At 43.9% G+C, this 22,737-nt stretch overlaps 1 protein-coding gene across 2 annotated transcripts in view; it reads left to right on the top strand.

Annotated features, from left to right (window-relative positions):
• The window catches only part of LOC106601941 (ubiquitin carboxyl-terminal hydrolase 36), a 35,245-nt gene that overhangs the window by 5,506 nt on the left and 7,002 nt on the right, over positions 1-22,737 (top strand). Inside the window, exons 2-14 of one of the 2 annotated variants that reach the window (XM_045719832.1) lie at positions 2,612-2,892; positions 3,191-3,412; positions 4,047-4,157; positions 10,534-10,636; positions 10,785-10,852; positions 11,071-11,141; positions 11,567-11,649; positions 11,763-11,874; positions 12,086-12,226; positions 12,436-12,536; positions 12,943-13,072; positions 13,868-14,245; positions 14,516-14,737. In XM_045719832.1, coding sequence (XP_045575788.1) covers positions 2,625-2,892; positions 3,191-3,412; positions 4,047-4,157; positions 10,534-10,636; positions 10,785-10,852; positions 11,071-11,141; positions 11,567-11,649; positions 11,763-11,874; positions 12,086-12,226; positions 12,436-12,536; positions 12,943-13,072; positions 13,868-14,245; positions 14,516-14,737 — 2,010 coding nt within the window. In that variant the 5' untranslated portion in view covers positions 2,612-2,624. Of the gene's footprint in view, positions 1-2,611; positions 2,893-3,190; positions 3,413-4,046; positions 4,158-10,533; positions 10,637-10,784; positions 10,853-11,070; positions 11,142-11,566; positions 11,650-11,762; positions 11,875-12,085; positions 12,227-12,435; positions 12,537-12,942; positions 13,127-13,867; positions 14,246-14,515; positions 14,738-22,737 lie in introns of both variants that reach the window. The other variant, XM_045719831.1, reaches the window with a different exon arrangement.

Raw genomic sequence — 22,737 nt, 5'->3', positions numbered from 1 at the left:
GTCATTAGAACAGTATGTAGTGTTGTGGGTCCACAGTGTCTCTGACGGTGGCATAACATTCTGTGTGGTAACCTAGCCTATATGGTTCAATGGTTGTGTAGAACAGCAGCCCTATAGAAACGGTTTGGTGAATAAACTGAACCTCCCTGTAGGTGTTCCACTCATTCCATCTCACTGTGGGCTGTGTGATTGTTAATTCTATCAGTAGCAGCACATGAAGGTTAGTCTGCCCTTGTGTGTGATGCTGCATGTGCAGCCCCCCTGCTCTCCCCCTCGGCTACGTCACTGCCAGATCTAATGATGAGTCAGGCTCCGCTCCCTTTTCTCTGTCAAGTGTGGGTTTGAACAGAACACTGCTCTGTGATCCATCCTGTGTCTGTGTGCTGTTGACCCAGAGCTGTTTCCTCTCCCCGGTGCTTTTCAACCCCTCAATGGCAGCATGCTAGTGCATCACTAACATATAGCCCTGTAGTTTGCTGGTCCTACATCAAGTTGACACAAGGTTTGTGTAGCAGTCCTTTGTTTACTCTAAGCGTGCTGGGTTTTTAACAGCTCACCATATCTTTGAGCTAATGGAATGTAGCCTATTCAATCATTCTCATCCTGGCTATTCCAGCTAGCCTATTTGTAGTAGACTTAAATCAGTTAAGAACAAATTCTTATTTACAATGACGGCCTAGGAACAGTAGGTTAACTGCCTTGTTCAGGGGCAGAACAGATTTGTATGTATGTATGTGTCAGCTCGAGGATTCGATCCAGCAACCTTTCGGCTACTGGCCCAACGCTCTAACCCCTAGGCTACCTGCTGACCTAGTCTTGCCTATATTTATCTTAAGCCAGTACTACTTGGGGGAAGAAATCACATTGAGTTCAACTAAAACACTAGCCACAGACCTGTTTTAGGCTGACTTGTTTTGATCAGTGGCACATTGAGGCCTAGTCCACACTGGGTGTGTTGTAATTGAGGCGGACTGGGACTGAGGGAAGCGTTGGAGCAATTAGCCTACTGTCACTACCCTGTCATCATTTCCCATTCAACTCTGTCTGCCAGCACGTTGGCATGCGCAGGAAATGACACCTTCGGGAGTCATTCACTCCACTGCCCAAACAGCTGACGCATGCAGACAGGGCAGGGGTTGTGAAAAGGTGCACCTACACTCTGTTATCTGCTCAGAGATGGCCTATTGAAGAGGCTGCTGCCTTTAAAGGGCCAGTTGTTGCTGGTTTTCTGATAGATTTACCAGCTCAGGATGCTGGACAGTACATACAGATATGAGATATGCCATAGCAGACTCTTTTATCCAAAGCAACTTCGTCATCCGTGTGTAGATTTGACATGTATATGGTCCTGGGAGTCGAACCCACTATCCTGGCGTTTTTAAGAGCCATACATTACCAACTGAGCTACAGAGGACCAGTATCTAGCCTATTTCACTACTCAGTCCCATATTAAGCACACAAGTGACGTGCAGTATAGCCTGTGTCTTTTCAAACCAATTCTGTAGCTTTTCTTCGAGCCTAACCAACCTGGCCTGTATTCAGAAACGTCTCAGACTAGGAGTGCTGATCTAGGATCAGCTTCCCGCTGTCCATGTATTCATATTCACTAGAATATCTAAAAAGGCAAATTTGAGATCAACACTCCTTCTCTAACGCTTTATGAAAATGGTCCCTGAAGTGAAAAAATAATCAACGGTTGCAACTGAATGAATAAAACAAATATAACAGCGATTGCACGTAGAAATAACTGAAGGCATTCTGAGGACATGTAACAAACAGCATGCCTGTACCACACCAGTCTTTCCGACAGTGGACTGTCGGGTGGTTTCTGGTTGGTATGGCGACAACTTGATTGATGTAGGAATAGACTGAACATGAGTATCTGACCTGGTAGACAGCAGCTGTGCTTGTGTCGAGTCCCTCTCACCGCTAAGCACACACGCACGAGCGTGAACACACACATCATGCCCGCCTCCACCATCTTGCATAACAACAGAGACGGCTGCCAAGTCCCAGCCTGACTCCTCAGATACTCAGTCCTCTTGCCATAATATGCTGCTGCTCACATAATATGCTGCTCTCTCGCCGAAAAACACTAGTTCACGCTTACAGCCCGGGTTGCCAGATTACAGTCTGGGTTGCCAGTTTAGGAATCACTGACAGGAAATAGAAATTCACTGCTACAGTAGCCTCTCTCTCTGAGGGAGTGATGAAGCTGCTGTACTGTGGACTGGATGTTGTGGATGTGCTACACAGTGTTGAGACCAATTGCTGCTCAGTAAGATTTCCGAGATGTATTATTATTATGGTATCATGACTTTTATTCATAGGCATGCTGAAGAAAATCTATATACACACTGGAATTTAGTGTTTGCTCATATGTGACTAAATATTTAATTTAGCCTAGATTTAATTGACAAGTCTCAAACTGGCCTTCTTATTGTGTGTAATTGTTCTGATTTTGCTTTGTCTATACTGTAGGCCTGTGTGGATTGTGTCTTATTTGTTCTGTGTTCTCCATGTCAGTGCCATTTCACCAGGTCAAATTCCTTGGTACATGTAAGCAAAGGTGATTCTGATCCCTGAATCCCACCCTCTGTCTCATCCACAGTGATGCTCAAACGATGCCTATAGTGGACAAGCTCAAGGAGGCCCTGAAGCCCGGCCGGAAGGACTCCTCGACGGGCGACGATGGCGACCTCAACAAGCTGCTGGCCTCCTCGGCCAAGAAGGTCCTGCTGCAGAAGATTGAGTTTGAGCCGGCCAGCAAAGGCTTCTCCTATCAGCTGGACAGTCTCAAGACCAAATATGTGATCCTCAACCCCCGCGGCAGTGAGGGGGCCACATCGGGTCAGAGGGCCAGCACAGAGCCCGCTCAGATCAAGAGGCAAGGTAAGGCTGTTGACTGGGAAATGTACTCTCTCTCATAGAGCCATTCAAGAGGTTTGTTAAGTCTAGTTTTCACTGCACACAGAATTAACTCACTTTGATATTCTTAATTCCCCCATTGTCTTAACCTTTTTGGTGGAATTGAATAGAGCTATTCTTCACCATGAGTGTTTCTCTCTCTTTGGGTTTTTGGTGAAGTGATCGAGTTAGGCTAAATTATAGTTTGTCTGAACTATTCTCAATGGCTTTTCTGAATTATCCATGCAATTTCTCTAATTAATCTCACTCCTCCATCCACCAGTTTCAGACAACCAGGGTGGGGGCCAGAGTGATGGGATCCCCGCCCCACAGAAGATGCTCTTCCCTGGGAACAGACTCTCCATGCGTTGGGAGCGTGTCTACCGGGTGGGAGCCGGCCTCCACAACCTGGGCAACACCTGCTTCCTTAACTCCACTGTGCAGTGTCTCACCTACACACCGCCCCTGGCCAACTATCTACTCTCCAAGGAGCACAGTCGTGCCTGTGAGTAGTTTAGTTGACCTCTGGTTAGATACCTTTTTGAATGGCACAATATAGGCCTTGTAGAGCTAGACCACTAAATGGGGCAATACAAATCTTTTGCTTCTAGTTTTTGAGACTAAACAGGTCCCTTAAATGGACAAATATATTGTCTAGAAATGACCTCAAAGGTTGGATGGAAAGGGCCACATGTCCAACAGCTCTACTCCCATGAGTAAAAGAGAAAAGGGGATACCTAGTCAGTTGTACAACTGAATGCATCAACTGAAATGTGTCTTCAAGCATATTGTTTGCTAGTCTGGTGGGGTAATGACTGTGACTGGGCCAGTCTGGTGGGGTAATGACTGTGACTGGGCCAGTCTGGTGGGGTAATGACTGTGACTGGGCCAGTCTGGTGGGGTAATGACTGTGACTGGGCCAGTCTGGTGGGGTAATGACTGTGACTGGGCCAGTCTGGTGGGGTAATGACTGTGACTGGGCCAGTCTGGTGGGGTAATGACTGTGACTGGGCCAGTCTGGTGGGGTAATGACTGTGACTGGGCCAGTCTGGTGGGGTAATGACTGTGACTGGGCCAGTCTGGTGGGGTAATGACTGTGACTTGACTTCACCTCATTATTCTATTCCTGTCCATTTCAGGTCACCAGTCGGGTTTCTGTATGATTTGTATAATGCAGAACCACATCATCCAAGCCTTTGCCAACACGGGAAATGCCATCAAGCCTGTCTCCTTCATCCGAGACCTAAAAAGTAAGTAGTATTCTTCTTGTTTAGCTGTTTTCTGTCTTGAGTTGGCGTTGGTTTTTCAAAATTGTAGTGCAAGCTTGTTTCTAGCAGCATTGCAATTTTTGTTGTCCTGTAAGGTACATGATATTGATTGGCTGTTATATTCTTGATTTCAGTTTAGTTTCAGAAACACTAACCAGGTTTCCATCCATCCTTTTTATGAGCGTAAAGTACGTCGGGGGGAAAAAATGTCCCAACGGGCCAGATGGAAACAGCAAATGTCAACTAAACCAAATACGCTAGACACGGTGGGGATGGTTTTATGTCTAAGATGAATTATGTGAGTAATGGAAATGCTTTAATGTGCCAGTATTGCTATAATAACATCATATTGGAGTCACATGATGACATGTTGTGTGGTCTTCCCACTACGACTCAGGAAATCATACCGTTTACTACAGATGAAATAAGTGATGAACTTCACAGGGTGGTGAAAGTACAAGATGTTGAGCTTGATCCTACTTTCCAACAAATATCCAGGGTCTTATTCTGGTCATGATCGATGCTTGACTGCCGTTTGACTAATAGAAATGATCTCTCTCTAGTCATAATAATCATCATGTAGGCTATACCCACACTGTATCTACGAGTGTGAGCTGTGTCTAGTGCTCACGTGCCAAGACCAGAGTGGGCACACTCACTATGTAACACATCTTCAGTGACAACCGTCAGTAGAGTGAAAAATGCGATGGAAACCCATTTAACTCTTATTTGGTACAGTTGAAGTCGGAAGTTAACATACACTTAGGTTGGAGTCATTAACTCCTTTTTCAACCACTCCACAATTTTCTTGTTAGCAAACTATAGTTTTGGCAAGTCAGTTAGAACATCTACTTTGTGCATGACACAAGTCATTTTTCCAACAATTGTTTACAGACAGATTATTTAATTTATAATTCACTGTATCACAATTCCAGTGGGTCAGAAGTTTACATACACTAAGTTTACTGTGTCTTTCAAACAGCTTGGAAAATTCCAGAAAATGTCATGGCTTTAGAATCTTCTGATACGCTAATTTGCATCATTTGAGTCAATTGGAGGTGTACCTGTGGATGTATTTCAAGGCCTACCTTCAAACTCAGTACTGCTTTGCTTGACATCATGGAAAAATCTAAAGAAATCAGCCAAAGACCTCAGAAAAACATTGTAGACCTCCAGTCTGGTTCATCCTTGGGAGCAATTTCCAAACGCCTGAAGGTTCATCTGTACAAGCAATAGTACGCGAGTATAAACAACATGGGACCACGCAGCCGTCATACCACTCAGGAAGGAGAGGCGTTCTGTCTCCTAGAGATTAATGTAATTTGGTGCGAAAAGTGCAAATCAATCCCAGAACAACAGAAAGGACCTTGTGAAGATGCTGGAGGAAACGGGTACAAAAGTGTCTATATCCACAGTAAAACGAGTCCTATATCGACATAACCTGAAAGGCTGCTCAGCAAGGAAGAAGCCACTGCTCAAAAACCACCATTTTAAAAAGCCAGACTACGGTTTGCAACTGCACATGGGGACAAAGATCGTACTTTTTGGAGAAATGTCTTCTGGTCTGATGAAACAAAAATGGAACTGTTTGGCCATAATGACCATCGTTATGTTTGGAGGATAAAGGGGGATGCTTGCAAGCTGAAGAACACCATCCCAACCGGGAAGCACGGGGGTGGCAGCATCATGTTGTGGGGGTGTTTTGCTGCAGGAGGGACTGGTGCACTTCACAAAATGGATGGCATTGTGAGTTAGGAAAATGATGTGGATATATTGAAGCAACATCTCAAGACATCAGTCAGGAAGTTAAAGCTTGGTCGCAAATGGGTCTTCCAAATGGACAATGACCCCAAGCATACTTCCAAAGTTGTAGCAAAATGGCTTACGGTCAACAATGTCAAGGTATTGGAGTGGCCATCACAAAGCCCTGACCTCAATCCTATAGAACATTTGTGGGCAGAACTGAAAAAGCATGTGCGAGCAAGGAGGCCTACAAACCTGACTCAGTTACACCAGCTCTGTCAGGAGGAATGGGACAAAATTCACCCAACTTACTATGGGAAGCTTCTGGAAGGCTACCCGGAACGTTTGACCCAAGTTAAACAATTTAAAGGCAATGCTACCAAATACTAATTGAGTGTATGTAAACTTCTGACCCACTGGGAAGGTGATGAAAGAAATAAAAGCTGAAAGAAATCGTTCTCTCTACTATTATTCTGACATTTCACATTCTTAAAATAAAGTGGTTATCCTAACTGACCTAAGACAGGGAATTTTTACTAGTATTAAATGTCAGGAATTGTGAAAAACAGAGTTTAAATGTATTTGGCAAAGGTGTATGTAAACTTCTGACTTCAATTGTATGTGGAAATTTTGCACTACGTCATCACGCACAGACTTTTATCCACAAGTAAATTTGATGGACACGTCTTTGGTGAGAATGTGCATATTGTTTATATGCAGATTTTTATAATTTTTGCATAAAATCTCACTAGTTGGATGGAAACCTAGCTAATGAAATCTGATTCAGTATTATGTTCTGCATGTTTTTCAGTTCTTGCTATTTACCCGTACATCGATTGTAATATATAATCGTTCTGTAGATGGTGCATTGTGCCAGAGAGCACCCTGGAGACTCGGTAGCAGTATGCATAAGGTGATGACATAACACTGGTTGGGAGTGTCACTGTGACTGCAGCTTGTGACTGCAGTGCCTTAGTGAGGCTGTGACTGTTATATAGAGAGGGGAGGTATGGTACAACCACCACACTGTTATATAGAGAGGGGAGGGATGGTGCAACCACCACACTGTTATATAGAGAGGGGAGGGATGGTGCAACTACCACACTGTTATATAGAGAGGGGAGGGATGGTACAACCACCACACTGTTATATAGAGAGGGGAGGGATGGTACAACCACCACACTGTTATATAGAGAGGGGAGGGATGGTACAACTACCACACTGTTATATAGAGAGGGGAGGGATGGTACAACCACCACACTGTTATATAGAGAGGGGAGGGATGGTACAACCACCACACTGTTATATAGAGAGGGGAGGGATGGTACAACCACCACACTGTTATATAGAGAGGGGAGGGATGGTTACAACCACCACACTGTTATATAGAGAGGGGGGGGGATGGTACAACCACCACACTGTTATATAGAGAGAGGGGAGGGATGGTACAACCACCACACTGTTATATAGAGAGGGGAGGGATGGTACAACCACCACACTGTTATATAGAGAGGGGAGGGATGGTACAACCACCACACTGTTATATAGAGAGAGGGGAGGGATGGTACAACCACCACACTGTTATATAGAGAGGGGAGGGATGGTACAACCACCACACTGTTATATAGAGAGGGGAGGGATGGTACAACCACCACACTGTTATATAGAGAGGGGAGGGATGGTACAACCACCACACTGTTATATAGAGAGAGGGGAGGGGATGGTACAACCACCACACTGTTATATATAGAGAGGGGAGGGGATGGTACAACTACCACACTGTTATATAGAGAGGGGAGGGATGGTACAACCACCACACTGTTATATAGAGAGGGGGGGATGGTACAACCACCACACTGTTATATAGAGAGGGGGGATGGTACAACCACCACACTGTTTAATAGAGAGGGGGGGATGGTACAACCACCACACTGTTATATAGAGAGGGGAGGGATGGTTTGAGTTCAGCCTGATCTGAAGCCAGAAATACCCACTCGGATCAATGCTAATGTCAGTAATATAATCGAAGCTTGGCACAGTGAATGACTGACATTTTTATTGGTTTAAGTTTGCGGAGACTTGGTGTGTGTTCTTCCTGCACTTTACTGTGGATGCAGTGACGGGGGGAAAGTATTTGATCCCCTGCTGATTTTGTACGTTTGCCCACTGACAAAGAAATGATCAGTCTATAATTTTAATGGTAGGTTTATTTGAACAGTGGGAGACAGAATAACAAGAAAAAAATCCAGAAAAACGCATGTCAAAATTTTTTCTAAATTTATTTGCATTTTAATGAGGGAAATAAGTATTTGACCCCCTCTCAATCAGAAAGATTCCTGGCTCCCAGGTGTCTTTTATACAGGTAATGAGCTGAGATTAGGAGCACACTCTTAAAGGGAGTGCTCCTAACCGTAGCTTGTTACCTGTAAAAAAGACACCTGTCCACAGAAGCAATCAATCAGATTCCAAACTCTCCACCATGGCCAAGACCAAAGAGCTCTCCAAGGATGTCAGGGACAAGATTGTATACCTACACAAGGCTGGAATGGGCTACAAGACCATCGCCAAGCAGCTTGGTGAGAAGGTGACAACAGTTGGTGTGATTATTCGCAAATGGAAGAAACACAAAATAACTGTCAATCTCCCTCGGCCTGGGGCTCCATGCAAGATCTCACCTCGTGGAGTTGCAATGATCATGAGAACGGTGAGGAATCAGCCCAGAACTACACGGGAGGATCTTGTCAATGATCTCAAGGCAGCTGGGACCATAGTCACCAAGAAAACAATTGGTAACACACTACGCCATGAAGGACTGAAATCCTGCAGCGCCCGCAAGGTCCCCCTGCTCAAGAAAGCACATATACATGCCCGTCTGAAGTTTGCCAATGAACATTGAATGATTCAGAGGACAACTGGGTGACAGTGTTGTGGTCAGATGAGACCAAAATGGAGCTCTTTGGCATCAACTCAACTCGCCGTGTTTGGAGGAGGAGGAATGCTGCCTATGACCCCAAGAACACCATCCCCACCGTCAAACATGGAGGTGGAAACATTATGCTTTGGGGGTGTTTTTCTGCTAAGGGGACAGGACAACTTCACCGCATCAAAGGGACCATGGACGGGGCCATGTACCGTCAAATCTTGGGTGAGAACATACTTCCCTCAGCCAGGGCATTAAATGGGTCGTGGATGGGTATTCCAGCATGACAATGACCCCAAATACACGGCCAAGGCAACAAAGTGGCTCAAGAAGAAGCACATTAAGGTCCTGGAGTGGCCTAGCCAGTCTCCAGACCTTAATCCCATAGAGAATCTGTGGAGGGAGCTGAAGGTTCGAGTTGCCAAACGTCAGCCTCGAAACCTTAATGACTTGGAGAAGATCTGCAAAGAGGAGTGGGACAAAATCCCTCCTGAGATGTGTGCAAACCTGGTAGCCAACTACAAGAAACATCTGACCTCTGTGATTGCAAACAAGGGTTTTGCCACCAAGTACTAAGTCATGTTTTGCAGAGGGGTCAAATACTTATTTCCCTCATTAAAATGCAAATCAATTTATAACATTTGACATGCGTTTTTCTGGATTTTTTTTGTTCTGTCGCCCACTGTTCAAATAAACCTACCATTAAAATTATACTTACTAGATGTAAGATTAACTTGCTATCTGTAATATTGTATAGCTTTTGAATCGTGACGTTACGTACTTTGCAGGAAAATAGGCAGGTTTCTCGACATATCCACTGACTTTGAGAAGGGATTGCGTGACGATTAGCTTAGCAACCAAGTGACGCAGCATGACATCATGAACATGATTGGTCGACAGTCTGCTGGGTGGAGTATTACATGTTCCGTCTTTCATTGGATTCCTATCTCCTTTGTATAATATCTCTGACACCGGCACTCTGGACTAAAGAGGCAGACTATTTTGACGTGTTCTAGATCCTCCATGAAATGACACATTTCTCCAGGGAGGAATATCACAAAAATATGATCAATGGCTCATTCCAGAGAAGACATCCTCCTGAGTTAAGACATCGGCCAGTATTGAAATCTGACATGTATGATGGACTGTTTCACCATCTAAATGTCCTATTCCTATTAACTTCCAGTGTAGTGAGAGCGACTTTATCACAGTGCTACGTCATACAAGCCAGATTTCTGCCTGCTTAAATGCCAACAACGCAGATACACATGAAATGAGCCGGGCAATTGATAGATCATCACTCAGAGATGCACGAAAACAATAGAACATTGAAAATGGGTGAACCTTTCCTTTAAGAGGAGACTGTAGCAGGTTGTAGAGTGTTTAGGTCTCTGTTTCTCCCTCCATTTAAGAGGAGACTCATTTGAATGGCTTAATGCCTCAGTGGTCTCATGCTGTAGTCCTGCTGATAATGGACAGGTCATTTCCCCCACTGAGGACAGTAATGTATTTTCACAGCACAGTCCATTAGTTAGAAACAACATCAAACCAACATCGGAGACAAAAACACAATGTGAAGATTGGCTTGGTCGTGCTGGTATTGTGTGCTCTAGATAGTTTCCCATGAGGCCATAAGGGATGGAGTTGAGGCTTTTGGTATTATTCTAACAGGGTGTTTCTTTTTTGAACTTGCAGAAATTGCCAGGCACTTTCGGTTTGGTAGCCAGGAAGACGCCCATGAATTTTTACGCTACACCATCGATGCCATGCAGAAAGCCTGTCTGAACGGCTACCCCAAGTAAGTTTGTCAGTCATCGAGTGAAGGACGTTAATTATAGCTCACTGACATGTGGATTGAATTGAATGTGGGTGTTCAGAAAGAGTCTTTCTGTCATTTTTGGATGATTCTTTGTGTTTTTGAATGTATTTCTCTCTCTGGGTCGTAGGTTAGACCGGACGACACAGGCCACCACATTGGTCCACCAGATCTTTGGAGGTTACCTCAGGTCGCGAGGTACAGCTTTCAATCTACTATATTGCACAGTTGGTCAATTCCAGTCAATTCAGGAACTACACTGAAATTCCAATTATCTTGGAACTGGAATTTGTACTTTCTGAGTTGATTGGAATTCAAATGGAATTGATCCCAACCCTGCTACATCGATTAACTACTTTTTTAAGGCATATTGGCAAATTGCCTTAGTGGATTAATTATATATTTTTCTCTTTCAGTTAAGTGTTCCATTTGCAAAAGTGTGTCGGACACATACGACCCTTACTTGGACATTGCTGTGGAGATTCGAGTAAGTCTCTTGCTTGCTTACTTTAAATGCATCTTCCTCCTGTCGTTGAATAATTCACAAGCACAGATCTAATCAATCGAATCCATTTATTTTATAAATCGCTTTTGACATCAGCGGTTGTCACCGACGTGCTCATCTAGATACCCAGTCTAAAACCCCAAAGAGCAAGCAATGCAGATGTAGAAGCCCATTGGCTAGGAAAAGCCCCCTAGGCAGAAACCTAGGAAGAATGGTACTTATAAATTCTTGTCAGATCGGTGGTCCTATTGATTTATCCCTCAGCCAGAATAGAGTTAATTGATGTGTGTTTGCTGTCCCAAAGGAATTCAGCTGATGACTATTTGGTTTCATGCCTGTGTTGAGTGGTCTTCCGTCTGTCCTTTTGGTTTCATGCCTGTGTTGAGTGGTCTTTTTTTCCTTTTCAGCAAGCAGCAAATATCGTCCGAGCCCTGGAGCTCTTTGTCAAGCCCGACGTGTTGAGTGGAGAGAACGCCTACATGTGTGCCAAGTAAGTTCTGAGTAATGATGTGGTAACTTCTAACACACTGATATTGTAGACATACACAAGGCCCACATTAGTGTTATAGACATTTTATAAACAACACACTTACACTTTATCAGGTGTAAGAAGAAAGTTCCGGCAACAAAGCGATTCACAGTCCATCGAACGTCCAATGTTCTGACCCTGTCTCTCAAGAGGTTTGCCAACTTCAGTGGAGGAAAAATCACCAAGGTAAACCTCTTGCAACATTAGTCATTACTCTGTTTTAAAAATGCTGTTTCAGAGCAACAGTTCTCACCCTAACTGGGTTGTAGTCCGTAGGGCACACCATTGCAAAACGCTTTGCAATGAAACATAAATGTTTTTTTTTTTTGGACAAATTCAGGAAGTTGCTCCCTACTGAACATGCCCCTGATGCTTATCTCGCCTGTGTTTTTGTTAGGACGTTGGCTACCCAGAGTTCCTGAACATCCGCCCCTACATGTCTCAGAGCATGGGTGACCCAGTCATGTACGGCCTCTATGCTGTCCTGGTGCATTCTGGGTACAGCTGTCATGCTGGCCACTACTACTGCTATGTCAAGGTAAGGAGCCTGATGGTAGGCCTGAGACGGAACATTTGAGATGGATTTTGTTTGGCAGTCTGAAGGATAATTTACATTTAGATTTTCATTGTCACTGTTCTATCAGAACAGTATGTTTGTTATCCTGTTAATCTGTGTTTAGTCTCTACTGTGGGATGTCCCTTCACTTTATTTAGAAAAGCCTATTTATATTTCCGCTGTCTTCACAGGCCAGCAACGGGCAATGGTACCAGATGAATGACTCGATGGTCCATTCCAGTAACATCAAAGTAGTCCTCAATCAGCAAGCCTACGTCCTATTCTACCTGAGGTAAGACTTGAACAATAGAGTTACCAGACCTGGGTCAAATACAGATGTCTGAAAAATATCTTTTACATTGAGACCTTTTTCAAGTGAGCCCTGAAAGTGTTTAGCTTAGAGTTTACTCTGTTACGTTTTACATGACATTTGAGTCATTTAGCAGACACTCTTATCTAGAGCAACTTACAGTAGTTGGACAGTAGCTGGTCCCCCGTGGGAATCGAACCAACAACCCTGGTGTTGCAAGCGCCATTATCTACCAACTGTTAGAACTATTCCATTGGTTCCATTCTACATGGCAAGCTAGATCAAGCATAGCTCAAGTATCTGTTGCTGGTCGGATGGTTACTAGCGACTGACTGCAGTAGTAGCTAGTAACCATACATATTGACCATACCTGCTCTTTGCCCATTAGGATCCCAGAGACCAAGAAGAACGTGGATGGCCAGATCACCAAGCAGGGAATGGGGAAGAACGTAGCGACGTCAGAGCAGTTCAGGAAGACCAACCTCAACAGGCCCCTGTCGTCTCCGCAGGTCACCAAGGTATGGGACAGGCTGGCAGAACGGTCCATCATCAGAATGTTTGAAAGCAATACGGTATGAAAAGACTTGCTGCCTTCGATGTGATACTTTTATTGTCCATTTGCATGGAAATCAATACAATACAGAACGGTTCAAATAAGGACACATGAACTATACTGTCCTTAAATAATGTAATATACCACTGTTCAGTAGCCTGATGGCTGATGAGATGAAGCTGGCCTTAGACTATAATTAAGCGTTACGGCTTGAGGGCGTGTGGTATATGGCTAATATACCACGGCTAAGGGCTGTTCTTAAGCACGACGCACCGTGGAGTGCCTGGACACAGCCCTTAGCCGTGGTAAGTTCACCATATACCACAAACCCGAGGTGCCTTGTTGCTATTATAAACTGGTTACCAACGTAATTAGAGCAGTAAAAAAATTAGTTTTGTTATACCCGTGGTATACTGTCCGATATACCACAGCTGTCAGCCAATCAGGGCTCGATCCACCCAGTTAATAATATGCATTATACCACTGTTCAGTAGCCTGATGGCTGATGAGATGAAGCGGGCCTTACACCATGTAATATACATTATACCACTGTTCAGTAGCTTGATGTAAGCATGGTAAATAAGCATTTCACTGTTGTATTTGGCGTATGTGACAAATAAAATTTGATTTGTTGGCTGATGAGATGAAGCTGGCTCTACCTCTTTGTTCTGAACCTGGGGACTTTGTATCGCTTCCTGGGTGTCTTGTATGTAGTGTTGTCCCAAGGCTTGGTCACTGAAACATGTCTCTTTCACTGCAGAAACTGGACCCTTTCCAGCTGCGTAAGATCCAGTCCGTAGAGGGCGGCCTGGGCATACCCGTGTCTAGGAACGGCGCCAACGGCTCCCAGCAGCCCAACAAGATGTCCAATGGGACGTCGTCCTCCGCCCACGCCCCCACCAGGATACCCGGGGGACCCATGCTAATCGAGGAGCCCTTCAAGAAGCTGAAGAAGCCCTGTCCTCCTCAGCAGCCCCAGGTGCGCAGCAGCACCCCCGCCCCCTCCTCCAACGGTGTGGGCAGCAGGTCGGACGGCGGAGACCGGAGGCACGGGAACCAAGGGAGCAGGGGCCTGGCCACATCTACCTCACTCAAGTCCCTGTCAGACTCCTCCTCGGCAGACACCTCCGACTCAAAGGTACAGCACTAGTTCTAATATATTATGAATTTTATTGGACGGGCAGTCTGTCTACTTATATAATTGCGGTCACATACAGGAGGATAATGCGCGTTGTCTTATTTACATGTACTTCCTTCACTCAGAATGTAATAGTTCCCATTACTCTTTAGCCCAGTCATGTTAATGTTATACTGGATTTACCATACAGATATAAGATGGTCAGTTTGTCTGTCATTGGTTTCTGGTCACGTTATTCATCAGAACCAAATGCTTGCTATTGTCATCCAGGATTCCATGGGTACCAAAAGTGCGCCGGTTGGTGGGACGTCCACCCCCCCTAGGAACGTCTCGAACGGCATGGCCTCCCCTGCCAAGAGTGTGGAGCGCGTGGGCACGGAGGAGCAGAAGACCGTCAAGCTAAAACCCCTGGCCCTCAACAACGTCACATCTTCACCCACCAGCACCACGTCTCCCCCGCCCGCCAAGAAATTGGCCCTGTCGGCCAAGAAGGTGAGACTAGCAGCACCGTGAATGGCTCCGTAGCCGCTTACTTGCTGACCAGAACGCGCAAGTTGATTTTATACACTGACACCTGATGCGATCAGGACACGCAGGTTGAAATTGCTAAACAAACTCTCAACCAATTATATTAATTTGGGTACTGTTCGAAAAGCATTAAACATTTATGGCAATTTAGCTAGCTAGTTTCCTATTGCTAGCTAATTTGTCCTGGGATATCAACATTGGGTTGTTATTTTACCTGAAACGCACAAGGTGCTCTACTCCGACAATTAATCCACTGATAAAACGGTAAACACAATTCATTTCTAGTCATCGCTCCTTCCTTCAGGCCTCTTTTTCTTTGGACTTTATATGGTGGTTGACAATCAACTTTAAGGTGCATTACCACCACTAACTGGAGGGTGGACCTCAGTTCATCTTTCAGTCACCCACGTGGGTATATGCTCCTAAAAACCAATGAGGAGATGGGAGAGGCAGGACTTGAAGCGCGTTGAGCGTCACAATTAGAACAAATTTCTATTTTCGCGCCTGGCTGCGCAGATGCTCGCGAGCAGTGTGGGTGCAATGATGGAATGCATGTATACATTTATATTGCAATGCTCGCACATGAGACGTGTCCGGTCTGGTCAGCATGTTAGCCACTACAGCGCTGTCTGGGCAAGCCAGTACTGACTACTGCGAGAGAGGTTTGTGTTCGATTTAAAACGAAGACACCTTGTCTGATTGTAAACGCCTTGTGGATAAATTTGCCAGTCTCCGATTGACGTTGGATCTTTGTCGCAGGTGTAACAGGAAGTAGTATGTTGCGTCTGTTTTTAAAGCTCTCTAGTGCAAGTAAGCACTGGCTCCCACAGATGGCGCGACACTGGAAAATAGGCTAGGCCTAATCATAGTTTACTAGTCTGTATAGTTAGGGCCCTGTCTTTTGGTTAACCTCTATGGGCTAGGTGGGACGCTTGCGTCCCACCTACTCAACAGCCAGTTGAATCCTGTGGCGCGTTATTCAAATCCTTAGATATGCTATTACTTAAATTTTTCAAAAATATGACTATTTTACACCATTTTAAAGATAAGACTCTCGTTAATCTAACCACACTGTCCGATTTCAAAAAGGCTTTACAACGAAAGCAAAACATTAGATTATGTCAGCAGAGTACCGAGCCAGAAATAATCAGACACCCATTTTTCAAGCTAGCATATAATGTCACATAAACCCAAACCACAGCTAAATGTAGCACACTTTGATGATCTTCATCAGATGACAACCCTAGGACATTATGTTATACAATACATGCATGTTTTGTTCAATCAAGTTCATATTTATATCAAAAACCAGCTTTTTACATTAGCATGTGACTAGCATTCCCACCGAACACTGCCGGTGAATTTACTAAATTACTCACGATAAACGTTCACAAAAAGCATAACAATTATTTTAAGAATTATAGATACAGAACTCCTCTATGCACTCGATATGTCCGATTTTAAAATAGCTTTTCGGTGAAAGCAAATTTTGCAATATTCTCAGTAGATAGCCCGGCATCACAGGGCTAGCTATTTAGACACCCAGCAGGTTTAGCACTCATCAAAGTCAGATTTACTATAAGAAAAATGTTCTTACCTTTGTTGTCTTCGTCAGAATGCACTCCCAGGACTTCTACTTCAATAACAAATGTTGGTTTGGTCCAAAATAATCCATCGTTATATCCAAACAGCGGCGTTTTGTTCGTGCGTTCTAGACACTATCCTAAAGGCTAAATAAGGGTGACGAGCATGGCGCAATTCGTGACAAAAAAATTCTAAATATTCCATTACCGTACTTCGAAGCATGTCAACCGCTGTTTAAAATCAATTTTTATGCAATTTTTCTCATAAAATAGCGATAATATTCCGACCGGGAATCTGCGTTTAGATAAACAGACAAAGGAAAACAAAGCATTCGGTCGAAGCGGGCACGCGCCTAAGCCCATAGTACTCTGAGTGGCCACTTGCCAAAAGCGATAAAGTGTTTCAGCCAGAACCTGCCTCGATATCGTTCAACGTTTTCCCGGGCTCTGAGACCCTATGGAAGACGTAGGAAGTGTCACGTTATTGCACAGATCCTGAGTCTTCAATAAAAAGAGCCAAGATGAAACACTACTTCTGACAGGCCACTTCCTGCTTGAAATCTTCTCAGGTTTTGGCCTGCCATAGGAGTTCTGTTATACTCACAGACACCATTCAAACAGTTTTAGAAACTTTAGGGTGTTTTCTATCCAAAGCCAATAATTATATGCATATTCTAGTTACTGGGCAGGAGTAGTAATCAGATTAAATCGGGTACGTTTTTTATCCAGCCGTGTCAATACTGCCCCCTATCCCCAACAGGTTAATCATGTCACATGACATGTAGTTCAACCTTTTTTTTTTATTTAAAGCTGTTTCATCAAACTGTATCCTTTTCTTTTTATGTCAGATGGTCCAGCACCATCCTCAGACAATTGTGTACATTTTTTGGTCTAATTCTAAGTTTTGGAAAAGGCTTAAAATAAAGGTTAAAATCCAGGTCATGTGACATGATCAACCATAACACAGGGCCCTATTTATAGTCTATCAGCAATACAGCTGCTTTCCCTGGTCTTTGCCTTGGAAGCATGTCTTTGTTGCCTGCTGCCTTCCTTCACCTCTATCCCTAACTCTTAAAATAAGGTGTGTTCGCTATTATCCTATCAAATTGATTGTATTGGATCTGTTGTAGTCTACTGTAAAGCTAGTACACTGTGTTCCTGTTCTCCTATCAAACCAACCAGCTAGTCTACTGTAAAACTAGGGCTGGGCGATATGGGCAAAATATATTTTACAGTATTTATGAATAATCGTTAAAAGATCTAAATATGCTTTGAGTAGCTGATGACCCTCGGGTAGCAACACAAATTATAAGTGATTTCAATTTCTCCATGTATACCATTCAATCCAACTCCACACTGTGCCACGCAACATGATATGGGCAAATAATATAGGCCTACCGTAATTTCCGGACTATTAAGCGCACCTGAATATAAGCCGCACCCACTGAATTTAACAAAAAATATTATTTTGAACATAAATAAGCCGCACGTGTCTATAAGCCGCAGGTGCCTACCGGTACATTGAAACAAATGAACTTTACACGGGCTTTAATGAAACACGGCTTGTAACAAAAATAAATAGGCTTTAACGAAACACGGCTTGTAACAATAATAAATAGGCTTTAACGAAACACGGCTTGTAAAAAAAAAAAAAAAAATAGCAGTAAGCTTTAGTTGTCTTTTTGCACTGAGTCAATTCCTCACGCTGCTGTTTCCAACGTCTTATCATCGACTCATTAAGACCAAGCTCCCGTGCAGCTGCTCTATTTCCTTTTCCAACAGCCAGATCAATCGCCTTCAACTTGAAAGCTGTATCATATGCATTTCTCCGTGTCTTTGCCATGATGAGGATGACAAAATGACTACCGTAATCAGAACGATGGGAAGTTTGAGAGAGCTCGGTTTAATCTAACCAGTAAACAAAAAGTTGTTTGACCTTAACCCGTTCGGCAATTTCATTGGTCTAATGAAAGCTTCATGCCGCCAAAAAACTGAGCACGTCACAGAATGTATTTTTTGAGGGAAAAAAATTGAAAGCGGGTAAAATCCATATATTAGCCGCGTCATTGTTTAAGCCGCGAGGTTCAAAGCCTGGGAAAAAGTTGCGGCTTATAGTCCGGAATTTACGGTAGTTAATTGGTGAACTTTTGGAATATAGTAGTTGTAATATAGTGGGCAGCATCTTGAATACGTTGTTTTGACATGACAATGAATGAATAAACCAGGGAGGAATTATTTACATGGGTAGGAACAAGTTAGTCAGTGTTTCCAGGTGACCCTAATTAGTTGTTACATTACATGTTTTCTTATTTCATGTAGCTAGCTAGCTAACATATTCATGCTTCGCCTATTCCTCTCTGATAAGCATGTTTGTGCAACGGTACCTTATCTAGGCATACACCAGCACTGGTACTAGTCAGTATTAGCTAGCTACGTTTGCTCTTCTACTTAACTGGCTAGCTAGCTAAATGTACTAACTAGCGATTTAGCATTAGCGGCTAACAGATTATTTTAGCAACACCTTGCTAAGAAAAGACAAACTAACAGATAGTAGTTTGCAGACAGTAAGATACACAAACGAATAGTGTATAGAACACTTGTGGACAGCAGCATGTCACCAACTTTGTTATACAGTGGGGGGGGGGGAGTATTTGATCCCCTGCTGATTTTTGTACGTTTGCCCACTTACAAAGAAATGATCAGTCTATAATTTTAATGGTAGGTTTATTTGAACAGTGAGAGACAGAATAACAACAACAAAATCCAGAAAAACGCATGTCAAAAATGTTATAAATTGATTTGCATTTTAATGAGGGAAATAAGTATTTGACCCCTCTGCAAAACATGACTTAGTACTTGGTGGCAAAATCCTTGTTGGTAATCACAGAGGTCAGATGTTTCTTGTGTGCAAACCTGGTGGCCAACTACATCTCAGGAGGGATTTTGTCCCATTCCTCTTTGCAGATCTTCTCCAAATCATTAAGGTTTCGAGGCTGACGTTTGGCAACTCGAACCTTCAGCTCCCTCCACAGATTTTCTATGGGATTAAGGTCTGTAGACTGGCTAGGCCACTCCAGGACCTTAATGTGCTTCTTCTTGAGCCACTCCTTTGTTGCCTTGGCCGTGTGTTTTGGGTCATTGTCATGTATGTTCTCACCCAAGATTTGACGGTACATGGCCCCGTCCATGGTCCCTTTGATGCGGTGAAGTTGTCCTATCCCCTTAGCAGAAACACACCCCCAAAGCATAATGTTTCCACCTCCATTTTTGACGGTGGGGATGGTGTTCTTGGGGTCATAGGCAACATTCCTCCTCCTCCAAACACGGCGAGTTGAGTTGATGCCAAAGAGCTCCATTTTGGTCTCATCTGACCATAACACTTTCACCAGTTGTCCTCTGAGTCATTCAGATGTTCATTGGCAAACTTCAGACGGGCATGTATATGTATTCTTGAGCAGGGGGACCTTGCGGGCGCTGCAGGATTTCAGTCCTTCACGGCGTAGTGTGTTACCAATTGTTTTCTTGGTGACTATGGTCCCAGCTGCCTTGAGATCATTGACAAGATCCTCCCGTGTAGATCTGGGCTGATTCCTCACCGTTCTCATGATCATTGCAACCCCACGAGGTGAGATCTTGCATGGAGCTCCAGGCCGTGGGATATTGACAGTTATTTTGTCTTCCATTTGCGAATAATCGCACCAAATGTTGTCACCTTCTCACCAAGCTGCTTGGCGATGGTCTTGTAGCCCATTCCAGCCTTGTGTAGGTGTACAATCTTGTCCCTGACATCCTTGGAGAGCTCTTTGGTCTTGGCCATGGTGGAGAGTTTGGAATCTGATTGATTGCTTCTGTGGACAGGTGTCTTTTTTACAGGTAACAAGCTACGGTTAGGAGCACTCACTTTACGAGTGTGCTCCTAATCTCAGCTCGTTTCCTGTATAAAAGACCTGGGAGCCAGAAATCTTTCTGATTGAGAGGGGGTCAAATACTTATTTCCCTCATTAAAATGCAAATCAATTTATAACATTTTTGACATGCGTTTTTCTGGATTTTTTTGTTCTGTCTCTCACTGTTCAAATAAACCTACCATTAAAATTATAGACTGATCATTTCTTTGTCAGTGGGCAAACGTACAAAATCAGCAGGGGATCAAATACTTTTTTCCCTCACTGTATCTGACCATGCAGAGTGAATGGCGAGAAAGTTCTCGTGACTCTGTGGTCGAGCAACTGCTGTCCTTGAGTGGCGGGGCAGGGCTTGGTGTGGTTGGCAGCAGAGTGAGCAGCAAGGGGATGACCCAAATCATATTTTATCACATGTGCTGACATTACAGTGAAATGCTTAATTTCAAGCCCATAACCAACAATGCAGTTAAGAAAAAATCTTAAATTATTTACTAAATAAACTGAGGTAAACAAATATAAACATGAAAAAAGAAAACAAGTAATTAAAGAGCAACAATAAAATAAAAGTAACGAGGCTATGCACAGGGGGTAACGCTACAGAGTCAATGTGCGGGGGCACAGGTTAGTTGAGGTGTAAGGTAAAGGTAAAGTGACTATTCCCAAGGTCCTTAGCTTAGTGGTGAGCTTTGAGGGCACTGTGGTGTTGTAGTCAACAAATAGCATTCTCACGTAGGTGTTCCTTTTGTCCAGGTGCGAAAGGGCGGTGTGGAGTGCAGTAGATTGTCATCTGTGGATCTGTTGGGGTGGTATGCAAATTGGAGTGGGTCTAGGGTTTCTGGGATAATGGTGTTGAGCTGTTATCAACCTTTCAAAGCACTTCATGGCTACAGACGTGAGTGCTACGGATCGGTAGTCATTTAGTCAGGTTACCTTGGTATTCTTGGGCACAGGGGCTATGGTGGTCTGTTTGAAACATGCAGTTATTGCAGACTCAGTCAGGTTGAATTTTCAGTGAAGTCACTTGCCTGTTGGTTAGCTCATGCTCGGAGTCCACGTCCTGGTAATCCGTCTGGCCCTGTGGCCTTGTGAATGTTGACCTGTTTAAAGGTCTTACTCTCAACGACTGTGGTGAGTGTGATCATAGTCGGCCGGAACAGCTGGTGTTCTCATGCATGCTTCAGTGTTGCTTGTCTCAAGGTGCTCGTAGAAGTCATTTAGCTTGTCTGGTAGGCTTGTGTCACTGGGCAACTCATGGCTGTGCTTCCCTTTGCAGTCCTTAATAGTTTGCAAGCCCTGCCACATCCGACGAGTGTCGGAGCCGGTGTAGTAGGATTCAATCATAGTACTGTATTGATGCTTTCTTTGCCTGTGATGGTTCGTCGGAGGGCATAGCGGTATTTCTTATAAGCTTCCGGGTTAGAGTCCCGCTCCTTGAAAGCGGCAGCTCTACCCTTTAGCTCAGTGCGTATGTTGCCTGTAATCCATGGCTTCTGGTTGGGATATTTATGTATGTACGGTCACTGTGGGGACGACGTCATCGATGCACTTATTGATGAAGCAGGGGACTGATGCGGTATACGCCAATGCCATGGGAAGAATCCCAAAACAAATTCCAGTCTGTGCTAGCAAATAAGTCCTGTTGCATAGCATCTGCGTCATCTGACACCTTCCATATTGAGCGAGTCACTGGTGCTTCCTGCTTAATTTTAGCTTGTAAGCAGGAATCAGGAGGATAGAGTTATGGTCAGATTTGCCAAATGGAGGGCGAGAAAGAGCTTTGTACGCGTTTCTGTGTGTGGAATAAAGGTGGTCTATAGTCTATATAGTTTTCCTCTGGTTGCACATATAACATGCTGGTAGAAAATGAGGTAAAATGGATTTAAGTTTCCCTGCATTAAAGTCCCCGGCCACTAGGAGCGCCGCCTCTGGATGAGGATTTTCCTGTTTGCTTATGGCCTTATACAGCTCGTTGAGTGCGGTCTTATTGCCAGCATTGGTTTGTGGTGGTAAATAGACAGGTACGAAAAATATAGATAGTGTGGTCTACAGTTTATCATGAGATACTCTACCTCAGTCGAGCAAAACATTGACTCTTCATTAATGTTAGATTCCGTGCACCAGCTGTTATTGACAAATAGACAGACGTCCACCACTTGTCTTAACCTCTCTAGGGTCGGCGGGACGAAATCGTCCCACCTACGTAACAGCCAGTGGAATCCTGTGGCGTGTTATTCAAATACCTTAGAAATGCTATTACTTCAATTTCTCAAACATATGACTATTTTACACCATTTTAAAGACAAGACTCTCGTTAATCTAACCACACTGTCCGATTTCAAAAAGGCTTTACAACGAAAGCAAAACATTAGATTATGTCAGCAGAGTACCCAGCCAGAAATAATCAGACACCCATTTTTCAAGCTAGCATATAATGTCACAAAAACCCAGAAGACAGCTAAATGCAGCACTAACCTTT

Source organism: Salmo salar, chromosome ssa06, assembly GCF_905237065.1.
Source record: "Salmo salar chromosome ssa06, Ssal_v3.1, whole genome shotgun sequence".
Classification (NCBI taxonomy): domain Eukaryota; kingdom Metazoa; phylum Chordata; class Actinopteri; order Salmoniformes; family Salmonidae; genus Salmo; species Salmo salar.
The sequence above is the reverse complement of the archived record's forward strand: the minus strand, read 5'-3'. Positions and strand labels throughout refer to the sequence as shown.